The 25,134-nt window shown below is 45.7% G+C and overlaps 1 protein-coding gene across 7 annotated transcripts in view; it reads right to left on the reverse strand.

Moving 5' to 3' along the window:
* RUNX1 (RUNX family transcription factor 1) overlaps positions 1-25,134 on the reverse strand; it is a 169,911-nt gene that overhangs the window by 43,807 nt on the left and 100,970 nt on the right. For all 7 annotated transcript variants that reach the window (XM_035315727.1, XM_035315722.1, XM_035315723.1 and 4 more), the window contains 3 exons: positions 22,997-23,250; positions 18,655-18,811; positions 2,209-2,313 (listed from right to left, as the gene is read on the reverse strand). In XM_035315727.1, the coding sequence (XP_035171618.1) occupies positions 2,209-2,313; positions 18,655-18,811; positions 22,997-23,250 (516 nt within the window). The remainder of the gene's footprint in view (positions 1-2,208; positions 2,314-18,654; positions 18,812-22,996; positions 23,251-25,134) is intronic.

Below are 25,134 nucleotides of genomic sequence, written 5' to 3' on the forward strand. Positions count from 1 at the left end.
ATTGATCACTGAAGCTAGAAACACTCCTCTAATCTAGCAGTTTTTATTTTGATTCCTGCCTGAATGCAAGAAGGCTGATATCATTTCAAAGCGCTTCAGGACACAGCATGCATGTGCTGATATGTCCAACCACAAATCTGACACGTGAGTTTGTACAGGTAGCAGCCATGCCATCTATTTTTGTACAGGCTACAAATGCACCTTGATCTAATCGGATCAGTGCAGAACAGGATACGCCTGCCGAGTGAGGGCATAAAATGAAATGTATAGCCCAAAACAGACAGAATTGTCTCAGAGCCACGAGAGCTACTTGGAGAGAATTAATTCTGAGTTTAATTACTAGAAATTGGTGACGTGGTGCTAGCTGGGAAAACTGAGCTGTGGTAAGGCTTGTTCCAAACACACGAAGAACAAGGAATGGGGAAAGCACTGGGTACTACTTCTTCCTTCCTTTGCAGCATGTGCTACATCCCTTCGAGCCACCCGGTATTTCAGTCAGATGTACCAGGAGGACAGCAGGGTCCTCTGCTCACGACACCCCTAAAGCCCCCACCCCCCCCAACTATGGAGCTCCTTTATACCTCTGACTTGCCTACAACAAAGTGAAATCATTTACAAGGAAGCTTTTATATACATTTGAGTCAGGAAGATACATGTGTTGCTTCAGAATGTATTATATTTCTACTTCCTTTTTAAAATGTAGAATCTTATTAAATATTAACTACTATAGCAACTGAAGAATTGATTTAAAACAGTAGGTATGCCTGCAGGATGGTTTTGTTTCTTACTGTTCTAGCAGACTCATATTCAAACAACTAACGCTTATTTGTTGTGTGCAAACTATGAACATGCCCAGGTAATTGCATATGCAAATCAGTAGCTTGCATATACAAATATATATTTTATGTGCACAGCTGCCTTGTTCACTGAGGATATTTTTTCAGGGGCAATCCAGCCACAGTTTTCAGAAAAACAAATGCAAACTAAATAAGAAGCCTTGCCCTGACAGCAGTATTTGTTTTAAAGTCTGACCTCAAATCCAAAAAAATATAGGACAGAATCTTCCATTAAATGTATGCAGCATCATGACACTACTCAGACGAATGAAGGCTCGGGAAGAAAATGTACATGAAAGATAGGAGTTTTCTAAGCTATTTTAACTCAAGTTTCAAATCATTCTTTTTTTCCACCACTCAGTTAAGTAGCCCAGAGCCGTAAGTCTCATTCTCTAGTGGGTGTTTGAATCTTACTGCTCTCTTCTCCCGGGACGACTCCACTTAAGCAACAGCCAGAATTTCTGCCAAGTGTGCAGGAGGAGTGAAAAACTAACCACAAACCTCAATTTGCATCAGGGCATTTCGATAAAAATATGAAAATTCCACGCTCGGGCTAGTGACTGAGGTTAAGGATTGCCTCTGGTAACAGGCAGAGCATGTGCTGCAGGAGCATTTACATCTGCCTATCTGTTCCGCCCTCACCCCACTTCCATCCCAAACAAAGCAACCTTCCCTCTCCAACCTCAGAAAAACAACTGCATGTGTGAAAGGTGTGGGCAATTCCCTGAAGATACCAAATCATTCATCTTCTCCTTATAATTTATTCTTTAAAAAAAAAAGAAAAAAAAATATAGCAAAGATTGCCTGTCTGTGAGAATGGGTGTCCCAGCGGGGTAATTGCATCTGCTTGTTGTAAGCACTACTCTCAGCAATTACTGTTTTCCCAAGTTATACCAAGGAACGAGGCACAGTGAACTCTACAATGCAGCAACCAGGTGTCCTCTCTCAGACGTTTATTTATTTTTGCAGGGTGGCTGAGCTTGAAAATTGGGATCAATGACATATTGGTTTCCAATGCTTTAAAACCCTCTTAACATCTGAAAGACGAGGCTAGCAAGAAATGATGCATAGGGTATACACTGCCCACCTTTTACCAGCATCCCTTTTGTCAGCTTTTGGGTATGATCCAAGTCATCCCTGGGCAGATACTTCATAAATGCAATGCAATTCATATTCTGGATCAGCTGGGCACCCATGAAAAATAAGGCTTCAGGAAGGCATAATTAAAACCATTCATGGGACGGCCTTGGCTTGAGGCACCTCCACTGCTCCACATGCACTGGATGTTGCTGCATTTCACGTGGCTGGTGAGGAACCCCTGTACTAAACCATCAACATCACCTTTTGCAAATGTTGTTGTTAGTTCACTTACTTCTGGGTTCACGAGGTCCATCCACTGTTATCTTGATGGCTCTGTGGTATGTGGCTACTTGTGGAGGGTTCGTGAAGACTGTGATGGTCAGCGTGAAGCTTTTCCCTGCAATGGGAAAAAAGGTTACTGAACATACATCGAGAAAAGTGCACTCATCCTTTCCAGTAGCACCAGAACACTCCAAATGGCACCACAACATTTCAGCTGTCCATATCTAAAGACAGATACAAGCACAGACAGCGTGGTTATAACCTCACCACTGCCTGCTGCTAGATGCATTCCCTCTGTGGCAACTGCTCAAAGAATTTGAAAAAAATTAATTTATATGTAAATGATCTACATTTTGTTTGTAAAATAAGGTGGTTACCCCTAACAGTTGTAGTTTATCTGATCTACCTGACTACTGGTGCATTATCTGTACTTTCTAAAGGCTATTAGTTCAGAGAGGCTTAGAAATTGTGGCTGACTCTTCCAAAACTGCCACGGGAATCTGATCAACAGTGCTTGCTAAAATTAAAGAGAACTGGGTGCTCAGGTCCCCTAGGCAGATCGTAAAATCCCATGCTTTGGTGTTGAAGCTAGCGTTAGATCAATTCCATATTACGAACCCTTTAAAAATAATCTGCTACGGCAATGCCAATAAACAAGGGAATGGAAAAAAATAAAAAATCCCCGCTGCCTGTCCACAGAGAATTAAAACATTTAATGAAGACGCAGCAGAGCATTATGCTCAGTTTCTCTATTATTCAGTAAGAAAACTGTGAAAGCCTTTTCAAAACTGTTGTGTGCATGCCACAGCCCTGAGTTCTGAAAGTGCTCATTTGGATGGCTGCTGGGGAGGTTGGATGCTTTTGTATCCCCTTGTGACCGTGATGCATTCAAATCCTGCTACCTCTGGATTTGCTTCTGGCCAATGCCAGCATTACTTTAGGCATTTCCTCAGTAACAGAAGTAACTTTCTCTATCTTTGATAAGACCTCATGTATGTATTCATTACGACTTTGGCCTGGACAGCAGTAAAAACTTTGGCTGTCAGCAGGTTTAGCATCATTATCTCAGCATCAAGGAGGCCTCAGACACTGGCAGAAATCTTCATTATCAGTCAGAGACATCAAGGGCCATCACCTCAAGTTAGATAACCAGGAACCGTTGTAAGAAAATCGAGGTTCTTCTCCTTTGGGCACATGCTGTGCCCTTCCCATACAGCTCTGCCTGCTCATTCCATCGCCTGGCTCCTGTCCTCCTGAAGGAGGAGTTTCTTCCCTCCTAAGACCTCCCACTTCTAGAGTTTGCTTGGTTTATCTATATAAATAAATATAAATATAAATGTAAATACAAGTAGAAAGGCCTGCCTCTAGCAGCAGTGTTCTCCCCCTCCCTGTGCACATTTACTTGCAATTCAATACTTCTCTTAATGCGGTTCCTACTGTGGTGCTAATGGTCTGCATCAACAGCACAGTGAGCGCACTGCACGCACCTAGCTGTTACTGGAAACTGTCTTCATCTCATCCCTGTGAATTAGAGAGGTATTCTCCCCACTTTACAGATGAGGAACTGTGGGCAGATAAAGTGTCTTGGCCAAGATCTGACAGGAAGCCTGTGGCCAGCGATGCTAACCACTTTGGCTGCTGCAACTAAATCCGACAATAATCCTGAATCACAGCCCTGAGAAAACAGAAATACAAACCTCCCAGATCCCAGGCCACTATCTTTGCACCTCCACTTTCTTACTAGAAAGCAGCCCCTGAGATCAAAAGAATTGCAACTGAAGCAAAAGTAATTTTAGATCATTGTCTCAGGGCCTTTGGACCCCAGCTCTTGGGTCCTACATCTACCTCAACCAAGGATCATGGTGTTCCTGAAATTTTTTAATACCAAGTTATCTGATAAAGCTTTTTTACTCTTTTTCCACCATCACACCACATCTTTCTACGAGGCATCAGTAATAAAGCTCAATAAGCTTCCTTACAATAAATTTTAACACCCTTAGCATTAGACTTAACAAATATCAGAGAGGCACCTGCAGTTCTTTTTTCTTTTAAAAACATAAAAAATAGTTTCCCTGTATTGTTAGATGCAACACTTAGATCACCAAGACTCAGAGACTTTGAAAATATGCGTTATTCCCTTTACTAGTCTGCAGTACTTCCGTCTTGTTCCCGGTTTATTTCTTGACAACAGCTGATGCGTTAGGTAAGGTGCTTCTGCTGTTTTGCTAGAATACAGTCTATTTGTTTCTTTAGAAGGCCTTTAAAGAGTTTCCAGATAGAAAAAAATAACACAGAAAAAAAGACATGATGAACTGTAGGGACAATGTGGCCACATTATTGGTCTACAAGACCAAGATAAAGAAAAAGAGGGGAGCAAAGTTACTTTCAAGATCTTCTACAGAACAGAGATCTCAGAACCAGTATAATGCTGATACAAGTTGGCAAAAGCAGGAAGATACTTAGCTTACTTCTTGTTGACAGAAGCCTATTCATTAACCACATACTGGTTAACCACAGGGCTATATAACCATAAACCTATGTGCTGCATAAACCTACATTGCTGCTTACCAATAATTCTAGCTATGCCTTTCTCCGATTGTTCTGTTTCATTTACATTTAGTTTTGTTAAGTGGTTTTATCATTTTTATTCATAGCTTCTACATTATTCATCATTTATATGCTTGGTTGACAAAGGTAGGTTTAGATTGGAGGTATTGTTAGTGAAATACATGTTTTATGGGTGTACCTGCTCTGGGATGACAGCATGACAATAAACTTCCCCTCCTTGCTTTTATGTATTATGATACAGCCGAGATACAAGATAATTTTTCATTTTCAGCATACGCTTGCATAATACACCTATACACACACACACATAGATAGATGTACAATATGCAGCAGACTATGCTGGTGGAAATAATACCAGATTAGTCACTGCAGGCCATATTCAGACTCTCTAGCACTGGAGGATATAGCAGATGTCATGATTTCTGATTTCTAAGTAACTGGACCTTCTAACTAAGGGCAGACGGCTTATGCTGAGCACTGTGCATCTCTGCTCAGCTCAGCAAGGAGTGGGTGCCTCCAAAGCTGGGTCAGACATCCTAAGTGAAGGAATGACCTCTCTGGTGACTATAAAGAGGGATCACAAGCCCCAGGAAGACCTTCTGAAATGCTGGCCTGGTTCAGATGCTTCAAACAGTCATGACGACAATTTGGTTATGGCCCAGTGGTGATAGCAAGCCAGCATGTAGCCCTTCACTGACTAACATCAAAATCTGAGACCTTTACCTTGTGTCTATGATGTGCGCCTCGACATGTTTAAGCCAATCACTACAGTATCATCATGGGAGTCTTTGCTGATGGTGAAAGGGCTGAAGAGGGATGCCCATGCCAAGCTGTGCCTTTCTGAGGTGCGACAGTCCTTTCAGAGACTGCTGCTCTCTGCAACTATCCCTGGCAGCTCCTAACATCAGGCACAGAGCACCCGATGAGCATAAAGATTAAATTCTCCAGATGTGGGACAGAGTGCTGCCTTTGGAAACCCTCCCCACTGACATCAGACATACCGTTGTATGTTTATGGGTAGAGAACAAGACTCACTGCTTCCATCAAGTATTCCCACATAGCTAGGGTAGGAAAAATTGCCTGGTAACATTTATTTTGAAGGAGCATTAATGTCAGTACCCTTTCAGAAAAAAATAATGGAAACGGTAGCATTTCTGGCCAAAATGCAACACTGACTTTTGAAATGACACCCAGAGACTGCCAAAGGATTTGCTAGGAACCAAGCTACCAACAGTGCCCTCGAGAGTTACTGCTGATTTGACAGCTAAAGTCAGTTGTCCCCAGCTCCTGACTTTACAGGATTGCTTGTGAGACCCCTGGATGCCATGCAGAGCTGTAAGAACTTAAGAGGAAGCACAAAGCACAATGTCTGCCAGTGCCTGCCTAGCAATGCTGTTCCTGGGCCAGCGAACGGGAAGGACCGGCCTCCAGTTCCCAAGCATCCGAAGGTGTTGTACCCGTGCTCTGCCCTGCAATATTCAGCTGCATCCCATCTGACCGAGTCCGGAAGCGAAGCGAGCCGTGAGCTCACGCCTGGCAGGATGAGGGATTGATGTCAGTGGTCTCCCAGAACAACCCAGCACGGGGCTGAAAGGCTCTAGAGGGAGCAATAGGCTTGTAAACTGCAGCCCCTGGGAATGTCCGAGAGAAACCAAGGGGGGAAAATGAATCTCAAGTGACAACACGGTCACATGAAGCTCCTGCGTGCTGCTTTAGTCATCTCTGAGCCGTGTCATGGCCAGATGGAACTGGGGGTGGGAAGGCGTGCTTAAAATATAGGTGGCGGCATGGGTAGACGCAAGGGGGAATGAGAACAGACACACTTAAGGGAAGACAAACCACCCCTCAAACTTATCCTTTCATCTTATTCTATCTCTTTCTTAGGCAAAAAGATCCATTGATTCCACTGAAAAAGGGTCAGCCAAATGAGGACAGAATGAAAATGGAGTTAAAGCTTCGGAAGTCTGCCCACGTGGTGGGGAGGAGGAAAGGGATGCCATCAGATGCTGTGATCACATTTACTGTATTTTTCTTTGGGGACTTTTTCTGCTGATCTTAGATGTGTCATTAGAGTGGTTTTTTTTGTTGTTGTTGTTTTGTTTTAAATCATTACAGTAAAATATTAGATAAAAAGAAGATGAAGAAAAAGGGAAAAGAGACAAAAATGCCTGTGCTGACAAGGACAGAAGGTATGGATGGCAAAATATGAAATGTAATATAAAAATGCAATACAAATTATATTACAGACATTTCTATGTTATTAGTGAGAGCCTTCCAGATTCTAGTAAGAATGATTATGATACTATTCTTTTATCTAGCTTCTACTTTTTAATGCTTATGTACTTACTTTTATTAAACCATGCTAAATGATCAATTTTATACATCTTTACAATTTCTCACAACATCTTCCTGGGTATCTGCCAAAGCAAAGATGCCAACTGCATTTTAATAGCATATGTGACTGTATCCCTGAGCAGGATGCAATACAGGCGCATATTCATTCTCAGCTGTTGATTGTTATTCACTGGGGCTAAATTTTGCCATTTTTATCACTTAAGCCACATTATACTTTGTTAGCTGAATAATCCAAAGGTAATCAATAGGGTGAGACAGGCCAACATAAGTTGACACTTCGTTAGTTGATTTGCTCATGATATGAGTGAAACGTTTCTGTAGTTCTTCAAATTGTATTTCCAATGCAGAAAAAAACCTGCACAACTACTGTTATCATTGTATGGAAACTGTTTTGTCCTGTTGGCAGTTACTGTCTCACATGGTAAGCATGCAGCTTTGCCTGTTATGCTTGGTCCGATGGCTATTTCATCAGAAAAGAGTTGCAGTTGAAGTAAGCGGCATCAAAAAAAGAACGTAATTTGTTTACCATCAGTACCACAAATGCCACCTAATTTAAATATAAGAAAAAAACTGATATTAACCTCATCCACTACTGTCCCATAAATTGTTTGCAAACTCTGACCACCACAGAACAACGGACCAAATGGATAAATAAGCACATAGGGAGATGTCAGCAAATCAGGGTCACTGCACAAAGAAATGCAAGAGCTGTGCACGCAAATCAGCTGCAGGACAACTGATCTGTTTGCATACTTATAGGGATGTTCCGTGGGTGTGCGTGGAAACTTCAAGATTTGGGGAATACACCCACCTGTCTCCTGCCAAACCAGACTGGGTCAGCATGAAGGTACACTTTTGAAAATTTTTGTCAAGTGGCTCACTCCAGGAAGTTCTTATATCTGTGTTTACACAGCACTCACTTACCCCAAATGAAAACTTGATCCCATTAAATAAATCAATAGATGTTTTGTTCTGGATTTACATGGGGCCAAGTTTGCATGCAAATGTCCAAAAGCTCTCCTGCTGTACCCCTGGCCCCAGCCATGAGCTACTTCATTTGCTGTGCAGGAGGTGCTGGAAAAGCCTCAAGCAGCTCCCTAAAGCTGAGCGGAGCATCCCCACTGCTGCAAGGCACAGCAGGCATGCTGCTGCCCTTCTGCCTCCCTCCCAGCTCCCTACAGCATGACCAAGTGCTTAGGCAAGACGTACACCTCATTCTCTTCTCCTCCTACCCCTTCTCCATACCCTTTATTCACCATGACTTCCCTGCACTAGAAGGCTGGAGGAAGGTTGTATCTGAGGTGAAATCATTTCAAGGCATTATGCTGGTGAAACATATGCACGACATTTAACCTAGGGCAACACAGGAACCGTGTTAAGCAACCAAAATTACGTAACTGAAATCGAGCAACGTTAATAGAGGCACTGCCAACCTAAGCAGGTACTAACATCTAAATTTACCCTAAAAGCGTTATCTGGGTGATAAGGATAGTCCTTGACACCTTTCTGAAGACTGTCCCCAACAATGTTCTTATTTCATAAGTCAAAAACATAACCTCACGCCCGCATGCTGTTGACATGAAATATTTAAGCAAACCAATGCAGAAGCTGGTTCTGTGCTCAGTGTAACTTACAGCTGATAAATTAAGGCTGACTCGGGCCCCTGAAGGTAGCAGATCCTAAGGCTGATTTTTCCCTACACTTTGATCTCTGAAAGAGGTACTGACAATCGATCACTTTCCTCCGAAAAATAAAAAAAAAAAAAAAGGAAATTGCCTTCCAGGTGGAGTAAACAAAAAATGCTACCAGAAGCACCCCAGAAATGTGTCACCCTCAGTTCAAAAACGACATCTTTGCCTGAATGCTACTTTTTACCCATTACTGTAGCAAATAACACGGCACTTGATCTGAAACCCTCAGAAGAGTGGTTCTCCATTACACAAACAGGGATCGTTCATGCTCTCAAGAGGTGCAAGAGAGGACTCAGCTCACTAAAACTGTCCCATTTTCTCTTTCTTTCTTTTTTTTTTTTTTTTTTGGCCAGCTGTTTACATTTTAATTTGATGAGCTTGTGTGCAGGCAGTTTCACTTCTGTGCTGATGATGGGTTTCACTTCCCAGTCCCATGTGCTGTCATGATGATACCGGCCACCGCCTCCTCCAGCCTCGCAGGGGCCCCTGTGCTAATCCCTTCGTCGACAGTCTGGAAATGTGTGTAAAAGTGCAGCCACTGCTGCTGCTGCTCCACTGTCATCCTGCAAGGCACCTTGTGGCCCTTCTCTGCTTCAGGAACTTGCGTTGATGTCTAAAATGTTACATACTAGTTGCCAGTCTTAATATGATTCCCTCAAGTTCCGTCCCTCAGGTTATTACTTCATGCTATTTTTCTGTCACACAAATGTTGTGAATGTGCTTCAACAGATGTGCCATAAAGGCACAATTTCTTCTGTTTAGGGACAAAATGGTGGTGCTTCAGTAGCAGGAGATAGCAGGTTTAGATACTAAATTGTCATGGACATTTATCAGGAAGGGAGATGCAGCAGAAAGCTGCAGAAATCTGGTAGGAAGACATCTCTGAGCTCATGGGAAAGGACACAAACTAACTAACTGAAGAGATGAAACAGTCAAGTGATTTGGGATCTCGGTCGCAGGAAGGTCTCTGAACAGAAGGTATCCTGCAACAGTCAGCTTTGGATAACATCCAGTAGTAGCTTAGACATTAGTCATTTTTGTATAGCAACGTCAACACTCCACAAATACACAAAACCACCAGGAATCCCCCCTATATTGTCATGTTGCCTAACTTCTGAAGAGAGACTGCTTCAAGCTGTGGCAGGAATTTGGCCAGCAGGAACATTGTTTGTACTTTAGCATGCTTAGGTTTATGTACAATGTACACCCCAACATTTAGGCTTTGGGATGGAGGTGATGAGTGTACGCGTGCGTGTGAGCATGGGCACCAGAGTTTGACACAACAGTGTCTGACAATAATAATAATAATAATAATAAAGTGTTTTTCCATCCTGTTCTGAAAGACAACCCGAGTGACCTGTTTTAACTGAATTTTGGGGGTGTGATGCCTTCTTAGACTGAAAGCCTGCAGATCAAGTTTGCAAAATGGATTAAAGCATTAAAACATTGGATTGTGGGGGGAAGCAGAGGGAAGACCTTTTAATGGAAAAGTCAAGCAGCCTCTAACTATAAGTGGAGTTGCTGCAGTAACCACTATAAAATTCTTATGAACTTGGGTGGAGACATTAATTACAGCACAGGAAGAATGAGATGCTACGGGTTGCCTGGCTTCTGCACCCGAGTGTCAGCACAGAGAGATTGCAGTTTGAGTTGTAAAATGTAGTGCTTCTTGTTACGATATTTTTAAGACCTGAGCTGTTTGAGCACAGATTATGGAGGGCGAAATTAAAGTGAAGCTATTTTTTTCCCCAAAGATGACTTTCAGACACTCTGTATGAATTTTCAGACACTCCGTATGCCATGGCCACCCGGAAAAATGAACCTCTGCTTTCAAGTTGTGGCTTACCACCTATCAGGGATTTTTAATTTTTTAAACACAGTGCTTCCCTATACCAGAGGCTGGGGTATATGTGGACAAGTGTTCAGAAGTGACTTAGCCTCCAGATGTGCGTCCAGCTCTCGGGTGGAACTGAACCACCATCTTTCAGCAGAGCACTGTGTCACTTACTGTTCAGGGAAAGAAGAAAACAGCACCAGGGACAGAAAATGTACAGGACAGTTCAAAATGAGATGACTTAACTGCAAAACCACCTACCACCTTCTCACAGAGAATGCCTTGGGATCCTTAAGCCTAATAATAGTCCTTAACCCAGCTATGATTTCAAGCCATTAATAAGCTTTTTGAGGTAGAAATTATCACCCACACTTTACAGGTGATGAGGCAGACATGAAAAGGTTAAGGCCCAGATTCACAAGAGGATTTAGCTGCCTGAAGTGGAATTCGGGATTGATTTAAGTGCTTAAGCCCCAAATTACAGCCCTCGGAGCCCCCATCCAGCTGGAGCCTGGCAGCAGAAGCAGTGGCTGGCTATCTGAGGGTGCTTCCTCCGCTGCCTGTCCCCACCACACCACGGCCACGAGCTCAGCCCCCAGGGAGGAGCAGCTCAGCACAGTCAGTCCTGGGAGTAGGGAAACCTCAGTGTAATGGCTGATTCTGGCACACCTTCCTGCTCTGGCATGCCGCTGGAGCTGGGACCAAACACACTCCTTTCCCTACAGAGCCATGAAGATGACGGCCTACTGGTGCAGCTGCAGGCAGAGCACCGGGCACAGGGAACGAGGAAGGTGCGGGATGGCTGGAAGAGCAACGTGCTGCTCTGAATATAGCAGGTGATCATCATCGCTACTGCTGTAGCAGGAGGGACTTCTGCCTGCAGTGTCCCAAAGCAGGTGAAGGCCGAAAGGTGGCCTGACAAGTCGCTTCGTCAGTAGCTAGCTGAGCGTGGGAGTGCACATGTTTACTCTCAGTTCATTTTCTTGGAGGAAGGACTCCTCCGTGCTGTCATTACACTAATGCAATGCGCATTGATTTCAGAGCTCGGCAGAAGTCCGGGGTCACTTGATGGATATCCATGCCGTCAGCAACGGGGAGATAGCGCTGCCATTACGAGCCTGGGACCTGCCAAGCTCTACCAGAGACGACTTCCAAGAGCAGGACAGCCTCTGAGGCCTCAGATATGGACATGGCTTTGTCGGAGCCGTGGTGCATAAAGTCTAGCCTGTGGAAACTCTGCGGCCTTGCCAAACAGTTTCCTTCAGTTCCTCCCTAAACTTCAGGGAACTGATGTTGTGCATACGCACTGCTCCAAGCACCGCCCCGCTAAAGAGCTCTTATGGCATCAAGCCTTCGGGACAGCTGCTGCTCTGCTCCTCGCCTCTCCTCTCGGCCCTCTCCACCCTGCCATGCCTGCACAGCATGGGAGGTAGCTCCCTGCGGGAGGAAGGTGGAAGGAATTTAATTCCTCCATCCTACACCACGCTGGAGGCCAAACCCAGCTCCAGTTGTAGAGGCTGGCACATGAGTCCCAGCCCATGCCTCACCCACAGGCACCACTGTGATATAAACAGTAGCAGCTCAGGGCTTCGGTGCTGCTGGATGCCGCCTGGTCTCTGCAGGCATCAGCAAAGGGTTCTCAGTGACTGCCTCAGAGAGGCAGGAGGCGCATCGGCACACGACAGGGAACATGAGATGGAGGTGGATGCAGACACATGAAGGGAACATGGTCAGTTTGAAGAGGATGAGAAAGTTGTGGTGAAACAGTGTGAAGGGAAAACAGGGCAGAAGCAGGATGGGAGTGAAAGAGGTGGGGGATCAGCATCAAGGTAAAAGAAAAATATTTTGTAGTGTTTTTGTTTTTGTTTTTGTTTTCTGTTGCTAAATGATTTTTACAAGAGAACAGAGATTGATTCAGGCTGATGAGGGTTTATGCACATGACTGCTGGAAAAGGAAGGCTCTCCTGACAGCAATTTGCAGCATCCTTACTTCTGCTAAGGCTGAGTGAGCTGACAAGAAATGCTTGCCATAGGACAGTCATCTGAAGTTCGCTAGCCAGCCCTAAAGCCTAGCTCCTAATTAATATCTCAGAATAATTTCATTTTGAGCACTGAACAGAAGCCCTTATTTGGGTTGTAATATAGGTGCATACATATATACATACCTACAGACAAAAATAATTGTTTTTTTTTACCAGAACTCAAACAGGTCAACCGAAGGAGGCAAACTAAAATACAAACCAAACCAAAATAAAAAGAATGAAAAAATAAATAAATCAAAAGATGAAGGGCAAACAGATAACTCGAAACTATGTAACCTCTTCATCTAGAGAGGTACTTTGTCTTCCAGAGGCAGTATCCTGGTAAGCCCAACTTCTTTTATCATTGCAGAAAACAAGAAAATGCTCAGAGGATAGTGTCTGCCTCATCCTCATCGTTACCCTGAGTTTAAAAATGTACAAGCACAGCTCTGCACAACCAAAAAATAGATTTATTGTTATTGGAATGAGGGCAGTGGTTCAGCACTTGGCATGGTCACTGTTTACAGCAGTAATGCTCCCGGAGACAGGAAGTTCTCAAAATCACTCTGCCATTATTTTTCTCCTGTTGACGCTTTCTGATTGAGAGTTCTTTCGCCCAGACCAAATTTTAAGTAACCCAGCAGAGTGTTTGTGAGCTGGCAAAGATAGCCCCAGTCATGCTCAGCCTCGCAGACCACATGATGTTTTCAGTCCAGACACCCTCGCCGAGCTGTATCATATACTTTCTTACACAATCAGCAATTCATAGAAAAACGGCTGCACGTACCGGGAGTGCACCGAAGACGACTCGGGCTGGACGCCCACAACACGCAAGCCGTCTCCCCCGCCTCCTCCTCCGACCAGCAAGCCTCTGCCAAAGGCTTGCACTGGGACAGCAGTCCTGCTTAAAGGGCTGTGTTTGCTTATTAATTGCATGGCGACCCGTGCTTTCTGACTCGAAATAGGCACCGACCCGTCAGGAGTCCGCTCTCTGGACGCCTGCACAGCGACCTGATAAAATTAATGACACGTCCAAGCCACCCTAAGTCACTCAAAAACTAAATGAGCGCTTCCAGCCTCTGTCTTTTAGAGAAAAAATCTCCACTCAGGCCCGACGGGTTGACAGAGAGGAGCCCTGTGATACAAACCTATTTGTAACCAAATTGATTTGTACCCCAAACACCCAGCCAGAGCACCAAACCACCTCCCACCAGTGCATCCGCTATCGCTGCACCCCCATCGGCCTGAAGTACCACTAAGCAGTTGTTTTTCAGCTCTACCGACTGACCCTTTTTCAGCTTTGATGATTTCTGCTGTGTTTCTTCTATTTTTGTCTCATCTGGCAAGCGTGGCGAGTTGTTACTCCAGTATCTGATACCACGTCCCCTGAAGCATTCCAATGGTTTGGACCCAGACCCGGGTGGCTGCTTAATACTGATTTTACGACCCTGCTGAAGAGCATCCTCCTCTGTTTTGCACATACTTTTATAATTTTGAATGTGTTTAAGTAAAAATAAAACATTTTTTTTTAACAAAGTGCCCAAATAACACAACCACAAGCTGAAGCTACACAGAAGGAGCAAAATTCTGACTTCAGAAGACCAATAAAAATAATTAGACTCAGGATCCAGCCAGCAATTTTTGTGTTTTAAGTATTTCTGAGATTCCAGCTTAAACTGATTTTTCTTCCCCAAAATTATATCCAGAAGGAAGAGTTCTGGAAGCAGAAACTTATGGTTATGCTTGGTAATCTCCCTCTTGTACTCTCCAACCAGCTACTCCTGTGAAAATGGGGTACTTCCTAGGCTCTGAAGAAATTTAAAAAATGTTGTTAAATTTACTCATATATGCCTAATCATGATAGCAGGTAGAGAATATATATATGCAGGGTTAATGTTCAGTCCTTTCCAAAACTCAGTATTTAAAAAGGCCTTGCTGGAAAGCTAGCTGCATCACGAAGCTGCAGCTACGGATTTCAGCTTTAGACTGAAATTTTCTGCAGCAAGCCAAGACACTTCCCCATTAGCTACTGTTATGATAACCTATTAATAATTATTTTCATCTGGAAAACATGTTTATTTGTTGTTATTGTTTTTTTTTTTTTTTTTAAATGTTACATTCTACAAAGAAGATAGTTACTGGGATTAATGATTCCATGAGGAAAATATGTAATGCTTACCGAGCCACGAAGCTTGCCCTCTCCAAAATAACTATTTATTTTTAATTTTATCCAATGAACTTCCATGGTGTCATGCTTTTTTGCATCGGATTTATTTCATCATAGTAACCTAAACTAGTTCATTATACAGTAAGAAAACAGGGTACTCTGCATTAGTAGCATTTTGAAGTTTGAAACTTTTATGAATGGAAGGAGAAAAATAAAGATTTATTAAAAAAAAAAAAAAAAAAAAAAAAAAAAAAAAACATGTAAGCATGCAAGAGGGGCTGAGATTGGCTGAAGTTTTAAACTACATTTTTCTTTCAGAAATTACTTACTCGGGCTTACAAGCCAGACAGGCAGGTTTTCCCAGTAGCATTCTCAAACTAGGGTGAGGAATAGTAATTCTGGGCCCCAGCCAATTCCAATGTAAATCTGTTTTGTTCAGGAAAGCCAGCCAAATTGCTTTTATACAACATCTCGCTGTTTCGGGAGACCTGTGATATTCTCAGCTCCCAGTCCTGGTGTCAAGAAAATAAAGTACCTTTTTTTTTTTTTTTTTTTTTTTAAATTCTGAACTCTAGGTACAGCCAGGGCAGCACAGGGCCACTGCTTGCTAGTAAATAGGAAATAAACAGTGAAAGGTTGATCGGTTCTTTAAGTTGCAGCCAATATTTGGTTCATGCTTTGACATACGCATAGGATCAGACCTCTGAATGGAGTAAATTGTAACTCTCTCACGGTGAGAGGAGAGCCACTTATGTGCTAGGATGGGGACAATAGTCTTATGGAAGGGCAATTGTAACGACCATCAGGCTGTCTTGCTAGACCTTGCTCATTTAAAGCTTACAGAAAAAGATTTAAACCATTTATCAAGAATGGCAATTTTCCCCTCTTTTAAAAGACAGAGGGAAGAGGCTTGCCGACAGTTCCGCAAGGCTTTTAATGGGGCTGTTTACAGCTGAGCGGCAGCCGACGGGTAGTGAAAGAAAGCGAGGCACGGACCAGGACTGTCACTCAGCAAATCCATTCCTTATTCTCCAGCAGTGATTTTAAATCACCCAAGGTACACAAATAATGTCCACTATGACTGCAACCGACGTGAACTTTCAGTCGCTATTCATATAATATTCCTGGCATCACACTATCACTGGTGGCAACTGAACTTATTCAAACTCAAATATTACACAGCAAACAAAGTTTCGGTTAATTTTCCTCTAGCGAAGTATCAAAGGAAGCAATGCCCTTTGAAGCAGCCACCTTCTGCTTCAGGCTTTATACAAATTCAACAGAACAGAACCCCAGAAATCATGTACCAAATGCAAACAATCCACACCTTTGGAAAACAATCCCCTGTTAGAGGAGTAAACACAGGCATACATTAGTCACTGGCTCCAAAGATGGGTGGCCAATGGGGCTGGGGAGATTTGACCTCCGAGACTGACTAACAGCATGCAGTGCTCCCAAACCACTGCTGCTGAGATGATCCTGAGCACTGCAGCACCACACGACACAGGAGATCTGTGTCCACACGCACATGTGTCTGCGGCTGAGTGCCGGACAGTGAGGGGCTGAGCGAGGCTCCTCGCAAAGCCCTTCTGCATGAATAGCCACTGTTCTCCCCCCCTCCTTCCCTCCCTCCGCCGCTGAATTTTGACCTTGAAAATCCCACAGTTCACTGTTGTGATTCCTAGCTTCACTGCCGTGGCCAGGAACTGAACTACAGGTTTGTTTTTATTAGCTTCTCAGCCACTTTGCCAGCTATTCATTTGAATCTTCTAAACAGTCATCTCTGAATCATAATGCAAATTCCATTTACTGAAAAGGTGGAACCTTTAATATAACAAATGAATACGTTTAATGACTGATACTTTTAGACATTACAGCATCTCTCATGTTTTCAGTAAATGGATATAATTTTCTCTGCATTACCCTATTATTATTCTTTGCTAGCATTACGAAGCTACGTTCTCAGCTGCGGGTGTTTTCCACCAAGTACATTTTGAAGACAGCCCAAACAACATGATTTAAAAGACATCTCCCTCTGTATCCTCAGCTAAAAATGCTGCTGGATACTGAGGGATTGGATGGGTATTTTATACTTAAAATGTATTTGCTGCTTGCATCCGTGTTTCCAGAGCACCATGTTCTTCCAAAATTGCAGGCTGCATTTACGCTGGAAGAATATCCTCAAATGCATTTGACTTCAAAGGCAAGTAGAAGCTGTTGCGTATAATCAGAATGACTTCCTCAGCCTAAAGCCTGACCCATCTGCCACTGGGAGTAAAAGGTTTTGAGAAAGAGAGCAGAAGTGGGTCACCTTTCCAATGCTCCTTAAGCGTGCCTGTTGTAAGTCAGTGTGTGTTTGTAAGAGCCATGTGTGCCACCACGCACCAGGACATGGCCCGGATGCTCGAAGAGTGCCTACATGGGAACAGAAGGTGCTGAGGAAGGGTCAGCCTACCCCAGGGTATTCAATCTGGTCATGAGAGACAGCAGCTCCCAAATAGCTCCAAAAGGCAGTATAAAGAAACCTATTTAGGTGCCGTAGATACAATCGCTTTGATTTGTGAATGTTACAGCACTGAATTGTCCCGAAACAACAATGTTGTCTTTGGAACACCGTGATGTTATGTTCCGATTTTACTTGAAGATACGAACTAGACAAAAGGAAAACACATAAGTAAATACCGCATGAAGTCACATGGAAGACGTGACAGTATTTCAGTCTTGACCTTAAACCAGAGAGGCCGATTGTTTCTCTGTGCTTTTTCCAAGCAGCAGCTCACTGGTTTCAGTAGGTTTGCTTTAACCACCCTGGCCACGTAAAGGCACTCCGCTCACAGGAGCAAGGGCAGTAATGCAGGAGGAGTGCTTCAGATAATCTTGTAACAAACGTAAACACGATTGCTTGGAATTTATGGTTTTCAAGATTATGGGCTTGAGCCAAGGAGCAAAGTTACTACAAAGGGTCCTTCTGTCGATGTTATGGGCTTGTGGATCACGCTTTGCACGCCTGTTCACACACACGATGCATGAACCGCACATGTGGGACACTACTTGCAGCTTTCTAACAACATTTACATATAGTTACAGTTTAAGTCAGCTTTGGCTCTTGCTACTCAGACTCATAATGCCTTTCTATTTGCACCAGTAATTCCTGGTTATCACAGAGATGCAGGAAGTCTGACATTAAGCTCATCTGTTCGGCTCTGTTCTGTCCTACCCCATCCCATGCACCTTGCAGTAGTAGTACATTAAATGCCTACTGTATATGGCTCTATGGCTACTCCAGAGAAAGAAGGGTCAGAAAAAATGCTCTATCCCTTCATCACATGGTGATGAAGCCTGAAAAAAAAAAAAAAATAGATCTATGTGGGAATTATTTGTAATTTTAGGTTGACTCATGCTGTTGCAGAGACCGGCTTTTGCAGAGTGTGCCTGTGAGCCCTGAGACAGTCACAGTTCTCTACACAAGATGAGAATTCCTATTTTAAATTGAAAATGTGTTATTTAAACTTAAACATGCATAATATTGTGCTGTTCTAAATTGGCAGGGAGAATTCTGTAGTCAAAACGAGGCTCACTGACCGTGATTCTTTTTTCTTTTTAAATGAGGTCTTACTGTATAAAAATTGAAATAACATGGAAGACGGGCCAGAAGACAAGAAAAAACACACAGCTGGCTCTGTACCTTTGGAATTGGCCTAAATCAGATCTCCCTACTGCCGAAAACTCTACATACCCCACATTCAAATTCTCTCCGCGTAACCAGAACTTGACTTAGCTGGTAAAGATGACTGAACTGCAGCTGTGAACAAACACCTACCTCTTCCACTTCTACCCACAAATCTGAGGTCGTTGAACCTTGCTACTTGGTTTTTCATGGCAGCTGTTGCATTTCTGAGTTCTGCGGAGTAGTTTTCGTCATTTCCAGCCATTACCGTCACCAGCGTCCCATCGGGCACGTCTCCCAGGGCCACCACCTATGGAATCAAAGCGCAGGATCCTCAGCTTCTTTACGCGACATTTATTTTCAGGCACAGAATGCCAACAATTAATGTGATAAAATAGGAAAGAGCAGCAATAACAAAAACAAATGGGGACTAAAAGCCATTTGGGGAAAACCAGAATTGCTTCCATTACTACCTTGCAGGGTTACGGCCACATTTTTACATTGATGTGCACCCGAAATACAAAGTATAATGTGCACCCCAGCATGAAAAGTACATGAAATAAACTTTCCAAAATATACTTCTGTAATTGGCAATAGACAAATTCAAGTAACAGGAACTGATTTTGATTTGATTTACATCAGTGGTACTACTTTTAAGCTACAGCAAAGTCATGTAAATGTAAAATTCAAGAGAAAACAAAACCAAGGCAATCATCTCACGGACACTGAGGGTCAAATTCCCCACAGCTGTGGCAGTTCTCTCTCTTCTCATCCCACCTATCTGAATACATAAATTCAGAATAAGTGGATGAAGAAACAAGCCTCAACTGAATGTTTAATTGCAACTTACTAAACATTTTTTTTTTTTAATTTTCAAGCATGAAAGCAAATCATTGACTTAAGAATTCACCTGTAGCCTGGTGGATGGAAATTGCAATCTGAACTAATGAAACCTGCAACAGCTCAGAAGCTTTCACCTCGTTCTAAAGGCTTGCATTTATCAAACAAATATTCAGGAACCCAGGTTTCACTGCATTTTTGACATGCTGCTCTGGGAGATGTATGGATTTCTCACATTAATCTGTCTGGCTTGTATCTGCAACATTCACACTGGTAAAACTAATAAAAAATTAATTTTATCTTATCTTCTTGAGCAGAACTGAATTCTCAACAGTTTTACCTGGCTATTGCCCTGCACTGAATGGATGACTGGTGTGTCTCTTGATTTGCTGTGGCAAAAGTAAGAGCTTGAAATTAGTCCTCTGTCATGGTTTTTCTTAGAACCTGCTGCTCTTGCTAAAAAGTTCCCCCAGTTAAGTCTACAGTAGGGCGGTAGTGATCTCAGCAGCACTATCACCAAAAAAAAGAAAAAAGAAAAAAATAAAAAAAAAGAGGAAAAAAGCTCTAGCTTGTTTTTATTTCCTCTTTTACATATTCTAAGAGGAAGTAGTCCTGCACCAGGTCCTCTGAGTTGCTGCTTGATATTTTTCCTTCCTCTTAGCATTTTCTAGCTTACGTCCATGCAGTTATAATTGGTTCCAACTTGTCACAGCCTGGTCTAATTGCTATTAGTTTTCCAGACAAGATCAGCAGCCCCTTAATCTGTCTCTGATGCTTATTCCTCAGTAATAACTATTTTCCCCAATAAGACAGGTGTCCCCAGCCTCGGGTATTTCGGACTCTCTCCTTAAAGAGGGGCTGCCTTCCTCACTTCAGTGTCATTTGTCACCTATAACCCGTATTTTCACTTCCACATATGAAGTTAAAATCACTGTGTCAAAATTCCCTCTTTACGTATATATTTCAGCTTCCTCTTTCCCATTCCTCTGCGGCTCACGCTTTTGTTTCTTGTTCTCCTCTGCGTGCCATAAGACGTTTCTGTGGCCTGTTCTGTGCTCAGCATTCTGCTTTTCCAATTCCCCTGATCTTCGCATAAAATAGTCCCTGCTCGAAATGTTTAATCTAACAAGTTTTCTCCTTCCACAGTGTTGTGTAACGAGGCACGCTGTCTCACAAGATCAGCCGCCGTGAACCTGATGCACTTTCCCGATTCATAAGAAGTTATCAGAAAACCTTAATTCAGGCACGTATATTAAAGACAGATGAAACAGAAAGGGGAAAACCTGGGCATTACCCTCACCTCCCTCTGATGCAAATGTGTGCCTGCTTGCTTAAGGAAATACCTGCTAGCATTTTTAGGGGTGAAAAAACCTTCACGAAATCAGGGTCAGTTGTCTCTTACCGAACAAATATTTAAACCCACCATTTTCAAATTACACTGAAGGCAACCTTGTCGATAAGGAACGTGAAGAAAATATTAGAAACAAATACTAAAAAAATACAGAGTGCGGAAAAGAAACTAGAGTTAAAAGTCACAAACAATAGAAGCAGAAATACAAACATTTACATTGGAAAAAAGACTAAACAGATAAGTTGGGACTTGGTGACTGGCATTATCTAGTACCTTGTTGCACTCTTAAAAATATGGATTTCCAGAGAAGTGGGAAGTTGCAGCATTGAAAGCTATCTGAATGACTTACTGCTGGTGCATCAATCAAACAAAATTGGCCTTTTAAATTAAGATTTAGATTATTTCCAAGAAGCACTCGGAAAGTGAATCTGTACGGCACCTTATTAGAATTAGGCATTTTTCTCTGAGTTTCCGAGAATCGTGCTTTATTTTAGAAAAAAAAAGTAATGCACGGAGATGACCGTTTTGGTCGGGAATAATACTCTGATCCTACAGATCGAATAGAACTACTGATTTTTGGTAAGGAAACGTGAAGAGGAAACTCTCTGTCTCCCTCTTCATATCGATGCCATAGCTGTGAGCAAACACTTAATAAAGCTCAGCGCTTTTTTTTTTCTTCTTTTTTTTTCTTTTTTTCTTTTTTTGCGGGTGTCAGGTCGAATAAGACATTGGCAGCCCGGGAGCGAGCGGATTTGTCTAGTTTCGGCACGATCCAAACCCTCTTACGATTCGAATCGCCTCGCGATCTGAGTCGCGACTTTCCCAACGCCGGCAGCAAGGGGGGGTCCCGCTTCAGGGGAGCGGTTGTGGGGTCGGGAGCTCCCAGCACGCCCCTTCAGCCGGCCCTACGGGGACGCTCTCTCCTTGTGGGGGTTTTCTCTCCGCGGTTGCATCTCTGCGCTCGCTCTCGCCTTCTCCGCAGGACCCGAGGCTGCGGTCGGGCGGTGGCCGTCCCGTGTCCGCCGGCCACGGCCACGCGTGGCAGTCCCCCTCCAGCTGCGGGGGACCCTCCGGAGCGGGCACATGCGGGGACGGGGCCGGAGGAGCGGGGTTTCGGCCCGGTTTCACACGCAGCGGCTGTGCCTTCCAGGAGGAGAGCTTCCCGAGCAATTAGCAGCACTCTCCCGCTGCGTGGGTGACAGGGCAGTAATTAATAGGAACGCGGGAATTTAGGAACTGGCCCTGCAGATGTCTGCCTTCCCCCAGACTCGTCTCCGCGGGAACCAGAAGGCTCTCCGGACACGGCACAACTTTTCCCTGAAGCAGCACTTCCCAAAATCTCGGGTGCCGGGCTGATTGCCTTCTCTCCCTTTCCTCCTCCCCCCCAAAAAAGAAAGACCGGGGGCTGCCCTCCTTCAGCAAAGCCGTGCCGAGGCGGTGGGGTGCAGCAGCGACGGGAGCAGGAAGCACAAAGCTGACGATTCCCCGTCATCCATCCCAACTCCAGCCCGGGGCTCTCGGGGCTCCCGCCTGGGAGAACGGGGTGTCGAGGGGACAATTACCTTGTTTCTTCCCCGGCTCGGATGCACGGCTACAGCGGTAGCACGAAGGGCAGCGCATTCAGCCAGAGATAGGCCGAAGTGGGGAGAAAAAAAAAAAAAAAAAAAAAAAAAAAAACGAGCAAGGGGAGGGGGGTGAATTTTGCCTGAAGCCGGGTAACGGGAAAGCAGGCCGGGGGAGGGAGGGATGGGAGGGATGCGCAACGAAGCGGCCGCAGGAGGCAACGGAGGGTAGGCCCCGAGATTTACTAGTCAAACCATCCCAAATAGTAATAATAATAAAAAATATATACGTGTTATAATTATTATTATTTTTTTCTCCGCAGCCACCGGGGGTTGCTGCCGGGGGAAGCCCGGGGCTCCGGGCCGCCCGCGACGGGCAGCGCCTGCTTCTGCTGCCCTAGGCGGCCAAACTTTCCGGGTTTGGACATTTATATATACATATATATATTTAATTTTATTTTTAATTTTTTTCAGAGTTACGGGAGAGAGGCAGCGGCCTGGGGGTGCCGGCCCGTCCCAGCCTCATCCGCTCCGCTCCGCGGGTGGCTGCGGCAGGCGAAGGGAGGGAAGCTCGGGGCTGGGCCCCCCCCGTGTCCCCCCCCGCCCCCCCCCGTGTGTCCCGTCCCCCCCGTGTGTCCCGCGTGTCCCGCGTGTCCCTTCTCCCCCCCGCGTGGGTCCCATCCCTCCCCCGGCCGCCCCGTGCCCCCCAGGATCGCGCTGCCGAGCGGGCGGCAGGACGTACCTTGAAGGCGATGGGCAGCGTCTTGTTGCAGCGCCAGTGGGTGGGCAGCACGGAGCAGAGGAAGTTGGGGCTGTCGGTGCGCACCAGCTCCCCGGGGTGATCCGCCAGGACCTCCACCATGCTGCGGTCGGCGCTGCGCAGCTTCCCCGCCAGGGCGCCGCTGTGCTCGGCGCCGGGCAGCGGCAGCGGCTCGCTCATCTTCCCCGGGCTCAGCGTGGTGGAGGGCGGCGTGAAGCGGCGGCTGGTGCTGGTATCTACGGGGATACGCATCACAACAAGCCTGTTGAGTGAGGGACCTCCACAGAGTTCTTACCAAGCAGCCAAGCGAGCGTAACTCTTCGGCGAGCCGCTCTCTGGGGACCAACATAAACGGATACGGGCTGAGCACCCGGGGGAAACTCGGTTCTACGCCAGTCCCCAAAGTTTAATTTTTTTTTTTTTTTTTTCTCTCTCCTCTTTGCCGAACGCGGCTGCGGCAGCGAGCACGCCGAGACTTAACTCTTGGCTTCCCGGTGCCGCGGCAGAGGTGGCGTTAATCCAGTAAGAGAAAGGGTCTTCGGTGCGGGGCCGCACCGCCGCGCCCGGGCATTGAGGGCTTTGGCGTGGCCAAAAGTTCCCGCAGGGCACGCTCCGGGAGGGCTCCCCAGCAAAAGCTACGAGAGAGGGGTGAAAGCCGGGAGCAGGAGAAAGCCGGGCTTCCCGGGGAGGCAGCTGCCTAGCGCTTTCTTCCAGGTGGCTCCTCTACAGTCCCGGGGGGAAGCGGAGCACATCAGCGTCTTGCGGAGGCGAAAGTCGCTCTTACAAGCAGCGAAACGCGGGGTCGGTCTTGGGCTTTGTGCTCAAAGGTCAGCCGGCTGGCACCGCACAGACATACCCACGCAGGCACACACACACCACGTACACCGCGCTTCATCAAACATTTACAGTATCATCTGCGGAGGATTTAACCACGCCGGGAATCCATTAACGTTCTCTGCAGGGTTTTGGTTTTAAGCAGCCTTGGAAATGGGCTTCAGTAGTTTGGTTTGCGAGCGCTCATGGCATGACCTCTCAATAATTCTCGCGAAAAAAAAAAAATGAAAAAAATATCAAAAAATAAAAAGCTCAGTGCATGGCATTCAAGCTTCAGATCTCTCTCTGTGCGCTTGTCTTTGGTATAACGCCTGCCATAAACGTAAGGAAAGGTCGCAGCCGCTCACGAGCGCTGAGGCTGAGAGGTCCACATCTGAGAAGTTGGGTTTGGGGATGTTGGTTAAATTGTGGGTTCTCCCTGCGGTTTTGTGTGTGCAACAGCGCTCTCTCTCTCTCACTCACGTTCCCCTCAGCAGACAAACCAACAGCCTGCAACAACTTCGAAAGTCATTGCCAATTAGTATTAGTATTATTTTTTTTTTCGGTATCTGAGGAGCCTTCCTCTAATCCGGCCGCAGGAGCCGGCTGCTTACCAACACTTTAACCGCAGCAGGTGGAAGCCTGCTTTGGGAAGCATGGCTCGTCTCCCCCGCGGGGTGGATGGGGGCTGGCTGCGGGCAGAGCCCCCGCACCCGGCCAAGCGGCGGCAGCCAAAAACACCCGATGGCAAAAAGCACCCCGGGGAGCGGGTGGGGGCAGAGCCGCTAAACCCCAGGCGGGGAGGAAGCAACGGGGAAAAAAATAGAAATCAGGAAAAAAAAAATAATAAAAGCCAACAAAATGAGAAAGTTCCCAGGCAGGGTCACAAGTCACAGCCTCCAGCCCAGACGACGGCTCAGGATAAAGCACATTTCCACAGCGGGGAGCTCCCGGGGTCTTCGCAAAGCTTCCCACGGCGCCGGCACCCGTCGGCTCGCTGCCGCCCTTTGCCCCCCGTGGTCTGCCCGGCCCGGCCCGGCCCGGCTCAGCTCGGCTCGGCTCGGTTCGGTTCGGCTCCGCTCGGCTCCGGCGCGCGCCGCCGGGATGAATGGAGGAGGCGCGCGGCGGGCGGCGCGCGGAGGAATGTCATCCCCGCGGCTGCTTTGCATACGGGCGGCGCGGCGGCCAATCAGCGCCCTCCCCGCCGACAGCCAGGGCGCGGCCGCGGGCCAGGGGCTCCCGGAATTGGCGCGCCCGCCGCCGCCGCCGCCGCCGCCGCCGCCGCCGCTACTGTGCGGGCAGCGCCC

This window comes from Oxyura jamaicensis, chromosome 1, assembly GCF_011077185.1.
Source record: "Oxyura jamaicensis isolate SHBP4307 breed ruddy duck chromosome 1, BPBGC_Ojam_1.0, whole genome shotgun sequence".
NCBI classification, from domain to species: Eukaryota; Metazoa; Chordata; class Aves; order Anseriformes; family Anatidae; genus Oxyura; species Oxyura jamaicensis.